The sequence below is a fragment of the Zeus faber genome, assembly GCF_960531495.2.
Source record: "Zeus faber genome assembly, chromosome: 8".
NCBI lineage: Eukaryota > Metazoa > Chordata > Actinopteri > Zeiformes > Zeidae > Zeus > Zeus faber.
In genome coordinates, this window is record NC_137195.1 from 14,475,678 (window position 1) to 14,490,828 (window position 15,151).

Consider the following 15,151-nt stretch of genomic DNA (forward strand, 5'->3'; position numbering starts at 1 on the left):
ATAGATAGATAGATAGATAGATAGATAGATAGATGGATAGATAGATAGATAGATAGATAGATAGATAGATAGATAGATAGATAGATAGATAGATAGATAGATAGATAGATAGATAGATAGATAGATAGATAGATAGATAGATAGATAGATAGATAGATAGATAGATAGATAGATAGATAGATAGATAGACAGATAGATATATGGATAGAGAGACAAACCGGTAGGTAGGTAGATAGACAGACATATAGATAGATAGATAGATAGATAGATAGATAGATAGATAGATAGATAGATAGATAGATAGATAGATAGATAGATAGATAGATAGATAGATAGATAGGTAGATAGATAGATAGATAGATAGATAGATAGATAGATAGATAGATAGATAGATAGATAGATAGATAGATAGATAGATAGATAGATAGATAGATAGATAGCTGGATAGACAGACAGATAGACAGACAGATAGATAGATAGATAGATAGATAGATAGATAGATAGATAGATAGATAGATAGATAGATAGATAGATAGACAGATAGATAGATAGATAGATAGATAGATAGATAGATAGATAGATAGATAGATAGACAGATAGATAGATAGATAGATATATGGATAGAGAGACAAACCGGTAGGTAGGTAGATAGACAGACATATAGACAGACATATAGATAGATAGATAGATAGATAGATAGATAGATAGATAGATAGATAGATAGATAGATAGATAGATAGATAGATAGATAGATAGATAGATAGATAGATAGATAGATAGATAGATAGACAGATAGATAGATAGACAGATAGATAGACAGATAGATAGATAGACAGATAGACAGATAGATAGACAGATAGATAGATAGACAGATAGACAGATAGATAGACAGATAGATAGATAGATAATTTGGTTGATTGGTTAATTGATTGATTGACAGATTTGTTGATTGATTGATGTCAAACCCTATGGTATTGTTCTAAATCACCATTATCTATCTCTCTCTCTCTCTCTCCCTCTCCCTCTCTCTCTCTCCCTCTCTCTCTCTCCCTCTCTCCCTCCCAGTGGGACGAGGTGAGCGTCCTGGACGACCGGGGGAAGCTGATCCGGACCTTCGAGGTGTGTAACGTCAACCAGAACCCCCGGCTCCAGGACAACTGGCTGGCCACGCCCTTCCTGTACCGCCACTCGGCGCCGCGGGTGTTCGTCACGCTGCGCTTCTCCGTGCGCGACTGCGCCAGCCTGCGCTCGCCCTCGCCCTCCTGCAGAGAGACGCTCACCCTGTACTACAAGCAGGCCGACTCCCAGAGGGAGCTGGAGAGGACCTGGGTGGCTGAGGTAGAAAAAAAAACAAAACAAAAAAATAATATAATCCTCATCATTATGCAATGAACCTGAATTAGTATTTCACTCATAACCTGCCTGGCAAGTGCTTTCATTGCCATCACACAGGATAAAATTATGTTAACATTTCCTAATGAACTGTAATCAGAATCGGAATCAGTTCATTTGGCCGATTGCAGTGTTTTCATATTGAAGGAATTGGGTCTTGGTGCATTGTGCAAATACATAGCATAAACAAGCCCAACAATCTAAAAATCAAAATATGCACCAAAGAATTATTCATTTGATGTGAAGTTATGACTGATTTGTGTGATAAAATACAAATATGAAAGCACATTTGATGATGTGGCCAGAGTCATTATAGCTCACTTCTTGGCCTAAATTAGCGTCAAGTTCTGTGTGTAATGCATGCTATCTTACACACAACACAATAAGTTAAACGGCACTAATATTAGGCTCATGTTGCAGTGTGTGCTGGGGCCATGACATTTAAAATTAGCGTATCAGCTGTTGTTTTTCAGTCAAGACATCCAGCATTCCAATGCACTGTAAATATTCATCAAGAAATCATACGATTCCGGTTCAACATTAATCCATGAACCCACTTAGTTACGACTCAATCTGTGTGGCTCCGCGTGTGGGTGCCGGCGTAAATATAGCGTCATGAAATGGGAACTTTGGGAACGTAAAAATGTAAATCATAGTTTTGTCAGGCTCGTGTTACACCAAACTACCGATGCTGCTCGTCTTCCCCCTGACAGGGAGGAGTGGTGTCGTTACCGTGATTGTTACAGCCTTTGCCGCATCAGCTGTCACCGCCGAGAACTTCTTCAGACCACACCGCCTTTGGAGCAGATGCTGAACGTGACTTTGGTTCACCAAATCCAAAATGTGTTGGTGTGGGTGACTGTCAGACGCGCTCAATACATACCGTGTCTCTGACAGGACATCAACAACATTAACCACATTTTTGACGGACAACTCGTAGATTAACTTTAAATTATATTAATATTTATATATTGATATTAAAATTAATATTCGATTTATTTATCATGCATGGTTGCAGTTTGGGTGTCTGGGCTCGAGTGCTGTACAGCAAACACAGGCACGCTTAATGATCTAGAAATATTGGCGTGATGAGCTCGAATCCCCCCATTGGATAGAAGAGTAGAGCCCAACAGGTGGATGGAGGTGGATGCAGGGGAGGTGGAGGGAGCGCAGCGACACGGCAAGCAAAGCAGGAAGTAATGGAAATAGTCCGGCCCACAAGGGCGCCGAAGCACGCGGCGCCGTCGAGTTGTCTGACAGAACTAGCTCCCCGGGCCACGTCTTAACAGTGATGGCTGCAGGTGTTCTTATACAGAGCTTGTGGTGTCTGGTGAGAGCGGTTACAGAGGAGTATTTTCTTTGTTTGTTTGTTTTGAGGTGGTGCCTTTGTTACATTCCTCCTTGAGGAGAGAGAGATAGTGGTTAAAACCCTAATCAAAGCCCGGTGAAGGAAAAGGGATTGGATTCGGACTTAGACCCGGAAAACTTTCATTTCCTCTCTTCTTTGCGATGAAATAACGATGCGTGGGCCAGGAGGAAAAAACACACTTTTAATGGAAAAAGTAAACGAACAAACAAATAAACTGTTTGTTACATTTTATCCTGAGATTGCAGCCATTGTTTGGGTTCACATTTTCTTTCTGTTTTTGCTTCCTCGACCGACCCCATTCCCATATATACCAAACTCATCTTCCCTCTTCCTCCGGCTCAACTGCCCATTCTCTCCATGCAGTTTTTTGTACACCTCCGGGTAACTAATTATTTCCCTCCCTTTGTCCCTCCAGCCGTCCAGCGGCGAGAAGGAGACCAGGGAGGGCTGGGTGAAGATTGACACCATTGCTGCCGATAAGAGCTTCTCCAAGGTGGAGCCCAGCTCCCCTCACCAGTACCAACCTGACCGCTACCGACGCGTCAACATCAAGACTCGCAGCTTCGCCCCGCTCACACGCAACGGGTAACCACCGCCCTCATCCATCGTTTGCGGTTGTTATCCTTCACTCAGGAGAGTGTCACAATCACAAAGGTTGGCGGCCATAAAGCCAGTTCAGCGATTCGTTGAGGGGGAGAGTTGTAGTCGCTGGAGTGGCTTTTGTAAGTGCAAAACCTTCCTCTCCGACGGATCCTCGGTTGAATGCACTCAGCTACGTTAAAAGAACGGCGGCGTTTCCCTCTCACCTACCCGCTCGCCCTATTGTCCCCAATCCGCCGGAGTTCCGCTCACAACTTTGGCATCTCTGGCGCTCTTTTCAGATTCGTCTTGGCCATCGTCGACAGCGGCGCCTGCGTTTCCCTGATGGGCGTGTCCATCTTCTACCGACAGTGCCCTGCCACAAACCGCTACCTGGCGTCCTACCCGGCCACGCCGTCGGGGGCGGAGCCGACCGCCCTGGTGCCCGTGGGTGGGACGTGCGTCCCCCACAGTCAGCCCCAAACCGGCACCAGTCCTCGCATGCACTGCAACGCAGAGGGGGAGTGGATGGTGCCCGTGGGAGGGTGCATGTGCGACGAGGGATATGAACCCAACGTCAACGGATCTGCGTGCTTAGGTGACGTCCCCCCCCTCGCTTCATTTCTCCCAAATTTCTTGCTTTCAGAGGCCACGTCAAGGGAACGCTCTTGTCGAATCCTACGGTCGCGGTTAACTTGACGTCCTGAAGGACGGGAAATCTTAACGTCAGGGCAGCGCGGCAGGTTCCCGATGGGTGAGGTTTGTTTACACGGAGCCGGGCTCCCCGTCCGCTCTGCTCTGGGCTCGCTTTGAGTCACAAAACTGTCTGGATCGATGTAGGAAGGAGCCGCCGTCGCTCTGATCCATAATCAAGTTTGACATCAGGGCCAGAGGGAGACAGGGCGGACGGGCCCGGCCAGGGAGGGACAGATAAACAATACTCTCGAGCTGTATGTGCGTGTGTGCGTGCGTGCGTGCGTGCGTGCGTGCGTGCGAGCGTAAATTAGTCTCTAGAGTAAAGTAAGGGGGTTTTCAAGGTTCCAAACCAAGGATGACGGTTTATTAATTTGTCTTTAGGCTAAAGAGAGGTTCAAAGTTGATGGTTTTCAATGTGGGGCGGGCTGATACATTATCGATTATCGTGACATGAGATGGGATGCCGTCTGGCGTCTGGGGATACACTTCAACGTTGTCTTTAAGGAACGTTCTTAACTTCATAAACGGTTCTAGCTGTTCAACGCCTCTACCTGCTTGGTCGTTACATCCGCATTTCTCACGATTGTTTCTCAAATATTTCTTGGGTGTACATATCTTAATGAAAGCGTCGATAGTCCTTGTGAAAATATCGTGAATGGTCTGACGGAACAGATACTGTGACGCCGGGTTTCAATTCAGCACCTATCACTAAAGTGTAACTCAGAGAGGGGGAACCGAGGGGTGTGTGAAGAGAAGAAGAAATCCACGCAGAGGGAGCAGGAGGGATCTAGATCAGATACTGTCAAGGTCAGCACTTGCCATGCTGGTCAGAGTGTTCACTCTTATCGGCGAGAGCTGATAAAAAAATAAAATAAAAATAAAAAAACACCTTTTGAAGAACGTCCAGAAGGACAGGAAGAGATAGGGAGAGATGGAGGGAGAGAGAGAGAGAGAGAGAGAGAGAGAGAGAGAGAGAGAGAGAGAGAGAGAGAGAGAGAGAGGGTAAAAGGCAAAAGAGAGAGAGAAGGAATTGTGGGAAGGATGTGACACATTTAGGTCAAAGCGATGTAATGGCCACTCGTCTGTGAACAAGTGACAGAAACCGCAGGGGTAGAGCGAGGGAGTGGAGGGGAGGGAGGGAGGGAGGGAGGGAGGGAGGGAGGGATAGATGGAGGGATAGATGGAGGGAGGGCGGGAGGGAGAGTGAAAGATAAGAGGATACAAGTTAAGGACTCAAAGAAGCGAGGCGGCAGAATTCCCGAGGAAAGCGGCGGCGTTAACAAGTTAATGTATGGTTGTAGGCGGCCGTGTCCCTCTGTGGTGGAACCCTGCCGCTGCGTGTCGTGCAAGCATGTAGGTAGCATGACCGACTCAGGGAAACGCGGCCCTCGCTTGTGAGCTTTCCAGCCCGTAATATTTTTCGCGGGGCTGTGCGGTTGTGAGTGCAAAAAAGATGACGTCCGGGGAATCCGTTCCACCAGGAGTTAATGACTGCGGCTGCCTGCCTGCCTACGCGGGGGGCCCTCCTCCCCGCCCCGACCAACTCTAGCACAATTAATCCCCCCTAACCCTGGCAAGTCGACTGTGAAATGTCTTCATGCTCTTTTGCTTTACATCTGTGTTCTGTCCGCCACTTGTGTTTGTGTTTGATTGATATTTACTGACAAATAACCCCCTCGAAAAAAAGCCAGCGTCGGCGCGGACCCTCCGCGCGGAGCGATCCCCCCGCCGCTCTGTCTTTTTGTCCCCGGCCCTCGTTCGATTCTGCTCCGTTGATCGCGTCATTGACTAATGATGCCGCGGCGATGACGGAGGCGGATCGTACGTGCGGCCGATGGCTGCAGCCTAGAGGGTCGTTCCTATTGAACGGTGGTTCTTTGTGGTCTTTTTTCTTTCTTTTTTTCTTTTCTTTTTTTAAAGAAATCAAACATAAATGATGTACCGAGGAGTAAAGACGGCAAATGGCGAAGGACGTGCATGTGCCACCGTAATTAAGAGACGTCATTTTGCTGTCGTGGATTGTTCCACCCACAGCACTCAGAAAAACCTCTCAGAGAGAAACACGAGCTTCATCTGGATGTGGGATGACATTTAGCTCCACTTATTGGAAGCGACGTTACGGCCGACAGTCTATTACGTACACAAATATATATTTCCGTTCCATTTCTACTTGGTAAAAACAAGACTGGCTGTATTGGCGGCTTGAATAGATCATTTAATGCGATTCCTATGCGGCGTCGTTTCGGGTAGATATTTGATTTAGAGGCACAGATGGATGAAACAAAAGATGGAACTTTCTGAGACGGAGAAGAAAGGAAAAAAACTGCCGCTTTGATGACAAAGGCATTCAGGGCTCCAATCTGTTGAAAGCCCAAAAAGTAGGGAGCCGTTAGTTTTTCTTTGAGGCGGCAGATGAATGTTTTTGTTTTTTTCCTCTCTCTCCGCTGACATTTGCGTCTTGTGAGGGAGACGGAGAAGCAGGAGGTCGACGAGGAAAGCACCACCGAGCATGAGACACAATTACACCTGTTCAACCAAACAACAAGCGGCGCTCCAATACGGACCACGTCATCCTCGCTTTCTATTCGATTTCCTCTGGACGGAATATAAAGTCTCTTTTGGGGATTTGGGGGGGAGGATTAGGCCAGAACAAATTAAGAATGTACTCACATGGCTGTGGAGTTAAATTAGAGCCATGTTTGTGGATTGTGAGTTGAGCAGTTTTATGAAGTGTTCAACGTGGTCCGGGTGAGGGTTTGCTGAGACTATTCTTTGACGCCATCTTCAACTGTGAGCTCTGAAATTGTGAGCGAATTTTTGAAATACGTTTTTTTTTAATGTCTATACAGTGATGCTACACCAGATCTTTTACCAAAAGAGACATGAGGCGGAAATTAAGAGTCCACTCGCCCGCCTGATAGGTTAGCCGTTGCCCTGGTGGGCAGTTCCCTCCAGACTCGGGCGGGTGGTGGCTCGGGTTCCCCCGTTGGATCCGTTCAAACTTTGGGGCCGATGGGACCAGCGGTGGCGTGCAGCCTGAAAAGGGACGTCAGACTCTCCCCCTGGAGCTGTCCACGTTCCGTGCATGGGTCCCCCCCCCCTGTAACCGGGAGGCCCATCGGACCTTCGCCTCGCCCCCCTCGGAGGGGGGAGTGCGTGTGGGCGCAGGGGCCGGGCGTTCCGATCAGGAGAGGGCTACACGAGCCCCCTTGTATTACCTTTGGAATTAAACAAATATCGGAAATGTCACTGTACGTCGCAAATCAATCATATAAAGGTCAACTTTTGGGTTGAGTGGCGCGAACAGTGAAATCCCGGATTTGATGAGACTTCAGAAGCATTGCTTGCGATGGCTCTGTAGGTATTGTGTAATACCTGTCAATTCAAAGCGTTTGCGTGACGCATAATGATTTAATCCTGTTTAAACCAGTTCATCTTCAGTTAATGTGAACGTCAGGGAAGAAGAAGAAGAAGTAGTTCTGGCCCAGTACTTCCACTAGTTTAGAAAAGCCACGGTGTGTTTTAGAAAATCATTATAGTGTTGTTTGTTGTTGTCATAATATTTGAATATGTTATCAGTTCTACACCATAGATCAACCAAGAGAGAGAGAGAGAGAAAGAGAAGAAGGTTCTGTGTATTTGGCAGGGAAAAAAAATCCATTCGAGCATGACTTGCTTACATAAGTCGGCGTCCTCTAGGAGTTTAAAGGGAAGTGGACCATGTCGGCAAACACTGGGATTCCTGATTCCACCGCAAGATCTGGTCGTTTCTAGAGAAAGGAGATAAAGCCAGTTCAGGGAAGGAAGGTTGCGGAATGAAACCATGTGTACACTTCCCTCCTGTTGTTAGACGGCATCTGCATCTGAGGCCCCGCCTGTGTGTGTGTGCGTGTGTGCGTGTGTGTGTTTGTGTGACAGAGAGAGAGAGAGAGAGAGAGAGAGATTATAATGCTGAAAGCCAAAAAGAGAAATGAGCGTGTGTGTGTGTGTGTGTGTGTGACAGAGAGAGGGAGAGAGAGCGAGAGAGAGAGATTAAAATGTTAGGGCAAACGAGAACATACAGAGAGAGAGGGAGAAGAGGGAAATTGGGTCACTGATCTGAATACCTTAGTTTTCTGGCAACAGCAAATAGCACATTATTTTAATTTTCTCTTACTTTTTTGTTTCAATTTTCCTCCTGTAGACCTCCAGGCTTTTACAAATTAATCTCCAGTCCCTTTTTTTATTGTTTGTTTTGTTAATCACCGCCTCCTCCACCGATGCATTCCAACTTTGTTTGATTATTTTCTCAATGTTGTGTCTTTAACACTGAGTTCCTGCTGTTGAACATTCCCTCGTCTTCCTCGTACCTCTCCATCTCTTCCCGCTGATGTAAAGGCACGCGGGCCACGGGTTGTGCTCTCCCTCCTTTGTGTGGTGAGGCGGGGATGGAGGGATGCGTTGGGGGATGGGGTTTGACCGCGAGGGCGAGGGAGCAGGCCGCCTGATTGGCTGCCGGCCCGGCGCACGGGGAAGCGCCGTGTTGTCGCGGGTGGCTCTGTAGCCTGGTCTTGTTCCGTGTCACAGCCGTAAGAGAACACGTCTTTTAATGTGCGTCAGGACATAAAAGATGGATGCAAACCGTTCCCTGCCCTCGCGTGTGATCCTGGACGGCCTCTTTCTCCGTCGTCCCGCTCCCGCTCGTATCCCACGTCAACCTCATTTCCTCCGGGGGGCTCCTCATCTGCCTGACAAAGCCCTCATAACACGTTTTAACCACTCTCATTATAGTCTGAACTTCCTACAATAATATAAAATGAGATGAGACAACATGAAACAAAATAAAACAAGATAAGATAAATTGACAGATTGGTCAACTTATCAGTCAGTCAGTCAAAAGGAGATACAAATATAACCTATAACAGATAATAAAAAATATGTACACATAAAGAGAAGTCAACATAGAGTCGTACTTGTACAGCTGCCTGTGAACCCAATATGGACATGTGCAGCAAAGTAAAGTAAGTATTTTACAACATAGTATAGTGCATTGTATACAGTATACATCATTACTATGTACAAGTACATTGTGCAGAGTAGCGACATAGAATGATATCATAATGATAATATAATAAAAATTGGTATAAGGCAATATACTGTATGTATAGCCTTATAATAAATAGTTATGATAATTATTGCATTGCTTAAATAATATTTGAATTAATATATCGTTATTATTGTTATTGTTTATTAATTATCATTATTTATTATTAATAATAATTGTTATTATTATCATTATTGCAGCAATAGTTATAGTAATGATGATGATAATAGTTGTTATGCTCACATACTCCAATGGATGTGAACCCACAAGCACGACATAAAAGTAATCAGGTAGGAAAGTCCACAAGGTTTATTCCAACAAACAGGCAGGGGTCAAAACCAGTAGCAGTGGAAGCGAGCTGTCCTGGAAGGTGGTATGGATGCTGAGAGACCGGGGATGACGCAGCCAAACAGCTGCTGGCTTGATGATCTTGGATACGGGGAATTGCACTACAAATCGTGGGGCTAGCTTTCTGGACTCAACCCGGAGGGGTAAGTCAGCACAGAGAGCCAGACCTTCTGTCCCAGATTGTAGGAGGGGGCAGGGGTGCAGCGACGCTTGGCTGATCTCTGATAGCTGTGTGAGGTGCGAAGTAGAGTGGCACGGGCCAGCCGCCAGGTACGTTGATACCGCCAGATGAAGGCTTGGACAGATGGAACACTGGTCTCGTGTTCCTGCTCGGGAAACGGAGAAAGCTGATAGCCCCGGGAACACTTGAATGGCGAGAGGCCAGAAGCAGAGCTGGCCAAGGTGTTATGGGCATATTCTACCCATAACAGTTGTTTTGGACAATGAGGTAGGATTCCTTGAAACCATGCAGCTCAGCATGGTCTCCATCTCCTGGTTCATCCTCTCCGTCTGGCCATTGGACTGAGGATGGAATCCTGAAGAGAGGCTGACTGTGGCCCCCAGCAGACCGCAAAACTCAGTCCAGAAATGAGAAGTGAATTGAGGCCCCCTATCAGAGATGATGTCTCTAGGGAGGCATTTAGCATTACTTTGGCCGTCTGTCTGGCTGTGGGCAATTTAGACATCGGAGTAAAGTGAGCAGCCTTGGAGATTAGTGGTGTTACCTTCGGAAGCGGGGAGCCCAGTGACAAAGTCCAGAGAGATATGGGACCACGGACAACAGGGAATGGGTAGAGGCTGTATGAGACCAGCTGGAGCTTGATGGGAGTTCTTGTTCTATGAGCATACCGGACATGCGGCCACAAACTCTTGGGTGTCCTACTCCATGGACTCCCATCAGAAACATTGTCGAGGAAGGTAGAGAGACCTGGCCACCCCAGGATGGCAAGCTAACTGGGAGGAGTGTCCCCGCTGCAGAACCTGAGAGTGTACATCAGCTGGCACAAAAAAGTTATAATTCCGGATGAACCTCCTGTAGAAGTTGGCGAACCCCAAGAACTGCTGCAACTTCTTCCTGGAGGCCGGTACTTGTCAGTCAACAACTGCCCTTAACTTGGCTGGGTCCATCTGCATGTTCCCCTTAGCAACCACAAAGCCCAAAAAAGAGACCCCGGGAACATGGAATTCGCACTTCTCTGCTTCTAGGAGCAGCTTGTTCTCCATAAGCCTCTGGAGATCACACTTGACATGGCGGAAGTTCTCCAGCTCTGAGCCGGAGAATATAAGGGTATCATCCAGGTAGACAAAAACAGAAACATTTACAAAGTCTCTGAGAACATCATTCACCATGGCCTGGAAGACTGCAGGGGCGTTGGTGAGACCAAAGGGCATGACCAGGTACTTGTGCTCCTTGATTCGGACCATATGATAAGCGTTCGGGAGATCCATTCTTCATGGCCTGCAGAGGATTCCTGGAGAGCAGCAGCAGCAATGGCGGTGAGCCGTTGCTCATGTTGGTGTAGAGCACCATCTCTGAGTCCGCTGGGTTCATTTCTGGCCAGATGTTGTGTACTGTTACGCTTACTGACTTGGAATGGATGTGAACACCAAAGCAATCAGGTAAAAAAATCAAAGTCCACAAGGTTTATTCCAACAAATAGACAGGAGTCAAAACCAGGATATCAGTCAGGGAAGGAAAACTTATCCGGCAGGGAACAGGCAGAGAATCAAGGTCCAGGGAACAGGCGGAAGTTCTGATACAAGGTACAGGAATCAGGAAGTGCAGGAAAGCTCAGCATAGTGCAAAAGACAATCTGGCAGGGAACAAAAGGAAGTGGACTGGTATTTATACTGAGGGACTAACAAGGGAATGAGCTGTAGGCGGGGGGAACCAAGTGAACATAAGAGAGTGACAGCAAAGCCGAAGGGAGTGGGAGGATCTGAAATGACTTGGAGGTTAGTGAGAAGGCATGAGGAAGTAAACGTAAAGAAGTAAGACGTGAAAACAAATATAAATACTGGGAGATCAGAGAGCATTCATGACAATATAAATAATGATGATAATAATAATAATTATAATAATAATATTAATAATAATAATAATAACTTTTCAGTGACACACTATATTTGTGCTCCATTCCACCTGCCCTTTTTTTTTTACACTCATGCAAACGTTTCTATTTTACCACCACTTTATTTTTCCTTGTCTGATCTCCCTCCGTCTTCCTCCCCACAATCCCCAACTCTCTCCTTTCTTTTTTTTGCACCTGTGAGGAACCAAATGTAGCTTCCCCAGACAGGTGAGAACACAGAAAGCCTTTTATCTGTTTAGACTTCCCGTGCTCCACCTTTCCTTCGCCTCCCACACGATCCTTTACTCCCCCCCCACCCTCCTACACGCACACACAGACACAGACATAGACAGAGGGAGAAAGACAGAGAGAGAGAGAGAGAGAGATAGAGAGACAGAGAGAGACAGGGAGAGAGACACGCACACACACAGCGTCAAATTGATGAAATGCTCCTTGGTCTTGACAAGGTTACACAAATAAGGTCAGGGGACGTGTGAGCTGCTCACCCCTGCAGATCATAAAGACTATGCCTGCCTATGCTCTCACACAGTCACATGCACACACACACACACACACACACATTCACACACACGTACACTGCCACAGGCACTCCTGCACACACACACACACACACACACACACACACACACACACACACACACACACGCACATTCACACACACACGTACACTGCCACAGGCACTCCTGCACACACACACACACACACACACACACACACACACACACACACACACACGCACACACTCTCGCCGACACTCTCGCCGCCTGCGTTAACGGCCGCTTGTCTCCGCCGCTCAAACAGCACTCTGACACGCTTGCACCTTTTTAGAAACCATTCGAAGCGAAACTTACACCTCGTTGGTTCCGTGGCAGCAGTTTCCTTGGACCACCTGTTTCTCCCCAAAACAAGATTCGAGACTCCTTCGCTGCACGGTAGACACGCTATGGTCGGAATAAAAAAAACACACTCTGTAACATATTATTTAGTATTCAGACGAAGCCAAAAGCACCTCTCCCAGAAGGATCCAACCTTTGCGTAATGCTGCTCACAGCATGTACACACGCCGTCCGTCCATCTATCTGCGAGCAGCAGCACAAACAAACCCTGTGGCGGCATGCACAGAGATCCTGATATTCATATAGTTTTATGGGGACTACACAGAGAAAATTTTGGTTTCAGCACAATTTACCGACAGCTAGGGTCACAGCTACCTTGGGGTCTGCGATAACAACTGGCACATTATATCAAATTGACACCTTTGAGGTAAGCAAAGTTCATGTGTTCAGTGAGTATGGAAGTCTATAGGGGACTATATTAAAATGAAAATTTAACTCTGCAAAAGCATTATAATTTTCCACATATGCATGTGTTATTTGAGCAAAGATTTGAATTAAAATGCAATAATCCAATTGGCATTTTCATTTTCACATACTGGTATAGGCGCTGTCATATTGAAACGAAAATGGAAAAGCTGTTTAATATTTCACTTTCAAAGTACAGTGGACAAAATTCAAATGTTAATTCGATTTTGCAAATGAAATTGCAATTTTTTTTACCTTATTTTCCGCTTATGCTAGCAATATTTATGTCACAATTACAATTTAAATGCAGTAGTCTAACAATTTGAAAATAAAAATGAAAATGGCATTGACATTTCATTTAGGTAGAACGTGTAAAGATGCAAGCTCTACCTACCGGTCGGTCGGTGACCCTTTTAAATGTTAAAGAGGACCTATTATGCTCCTTTTTACACAAGTTAATATACAGTAGGTCTCTGAGGTCCCCAAAACATTTATTTTTATTTATTTTTTTGTTGAAAATACCACTGAGATGATGCATTAGGGCCATTCTAACATACCCCTAATCCATCACGTGCTCGGCGCTCTGTTTGAGTGGGTGGAGCCACCCTCCTCGGCCCACCAGTTCTGTGAGCCAATGTGGTTTGAGCACTAGTTCCGGGTTCAAGTTCAAGTTCAAGAGATTATTTGTCACATACATATACATACGTTCATACATATATGCAGTGAAATGTCATGACACCCGGTGTTGTTCTGTTCCGGGTTTAATTTGATGTACTCCGTAACTTTCACTGATTTCACCTCATCAGTCCCCCAAAATCTGTTCCTGAGCAAATTTTAGGCGAGAAATAAGCGATCCAGTTGCTGAATCTGCACTCATAGTAGATCTAATTTAAAAGTTTATCCTGACTTCGGTTTCTCCAAGCGTGTGGGAGACACGGACACCGCACCGCGACACACCGGGACTCACGCACGCCGGGATTTTTTTGGTTTCATGTAAACATCTGAAAATAAAGTCGAATGAATAAATCTATAATAAAAACACAAATAAAAACACTATTTTTATTGGTTTTGTTTGGAGAAACGCACAGCGGATCAGATGGAGCAGATCCGTGACCAGCTGACGTCCGCTCGTGCAGAGAGTAGAAAAAAACCTTTGAAACGGAGCGTTCAGAGCGGTCTGAAGCCTGAGCGCTTCGTTTACAGCGATTATTTTGTCATTCGTTTACCTCATTATCTGACAATTTGGCCACGTCTAAAATGAACATCCCACATTGTAACATTATAATGTATATGACACTATATTATGTATGAAAATAAGGAAAAGCATTATTGGGCTCCTTAAATGAACCAAGTCAGTTAACAACGAAGAGACGTTCTAATTGAAGAGAAATGTCCAACAGCTTTTCCATTTTCATTTTAATTATTAGTCAGATAACACATGCATATGTGGAAAATTATAATGCTATTATGAAAATACATTTTCATTTTAACAGGGTCCCCTATGGGCCTCCGTACTGAAGGAGAGGCAATGGTCTACACAGTGTTGTGTGTGTAAGCAATTGAATTGAAACTTGATTTGAATTCCTTGTTGTTTTCATTTGTGTGAACATGTGACGTTGTGCAGTCCAGTCCAAGAAACACAAGACACAAGGAGCAGCCAAGAGCCGTACCTAATTGAGTGTTATATCATTTAGAATGTTATAGCCTCTTAAGGTGCATTGGTTTTTTTTTCTCTGAATAAACAAAAAACATACCTCTCCCACTGAGTGTAGATCATAAGGTCCTGGTCTCTTCATGTTGCTGCAGTGGCTTTGATGCTTATTTTATTAAGTTAATGAAGTTTCAATAGTGACACGGTCAGCTGGCATGTGAGAAGTCATGGCATTTGCTCGGGTACAAAATGTGCATTGTAGAATCCACAATTGTTTTATTAAATCAAATATTTAAGAGTTATTTTTTGTTTTATCGGGTAAAATTGCTTCTCTGTCTCTGTTTTTGGGTAGCCATTGATATTTTTCTTTCGATGTACTGTGCATTTAGGCTTACAGTACATAGTAGGTTAATCTGTGTCCATACGTATGTGATACAGATGCTGCTGTTTTGCTGGTTTACTGGTTTATGTCTACTGTTAGGTTTATTTTTATTTATTGTTTCTCGATTGTTAGTTTGTTGTGTATTGCCAAATATTCAATTTTTTAGGTTTTTAGGTCAAATATTTCTTGTTTTTTTTATTTTTTATTTATTTGATTGTTTTTTTGCATTTTTAGGTTTTAGGTTTATATTTATTGTT

General features: G+C 45.1%; 1 protein-coding gene across 1 annotated transcript in view; it reads left to right on the top strand.

Moving 5' to 3' along the window:
- The window catches only part of ephb6 (eph receptor B6), a gene marked incomplete at both ends in the record, with an annotated part of 40,405 nt that overhangs the window by 15,141 nt on the left and 10,113 nt on the right, over positions 1–15,151 (top strand). Inside the window, 3 exons of the mRNA XM_080005655.1 lie at positions 1,066–1,338; positions 3,177–3,346; positions 3,643–3,938. Of these exons, the coding sequence (XP_079861781.1) occupies positions 1,066–1,338; positions 3,177–3,346; positions 3,643–3,938 (739 nt within the window). The remainder of the gene's footprint in view (positions 1–1,065; positions 1,339–3,176; positions 3,347–3,642; positions 3,939–15,151) is intronic.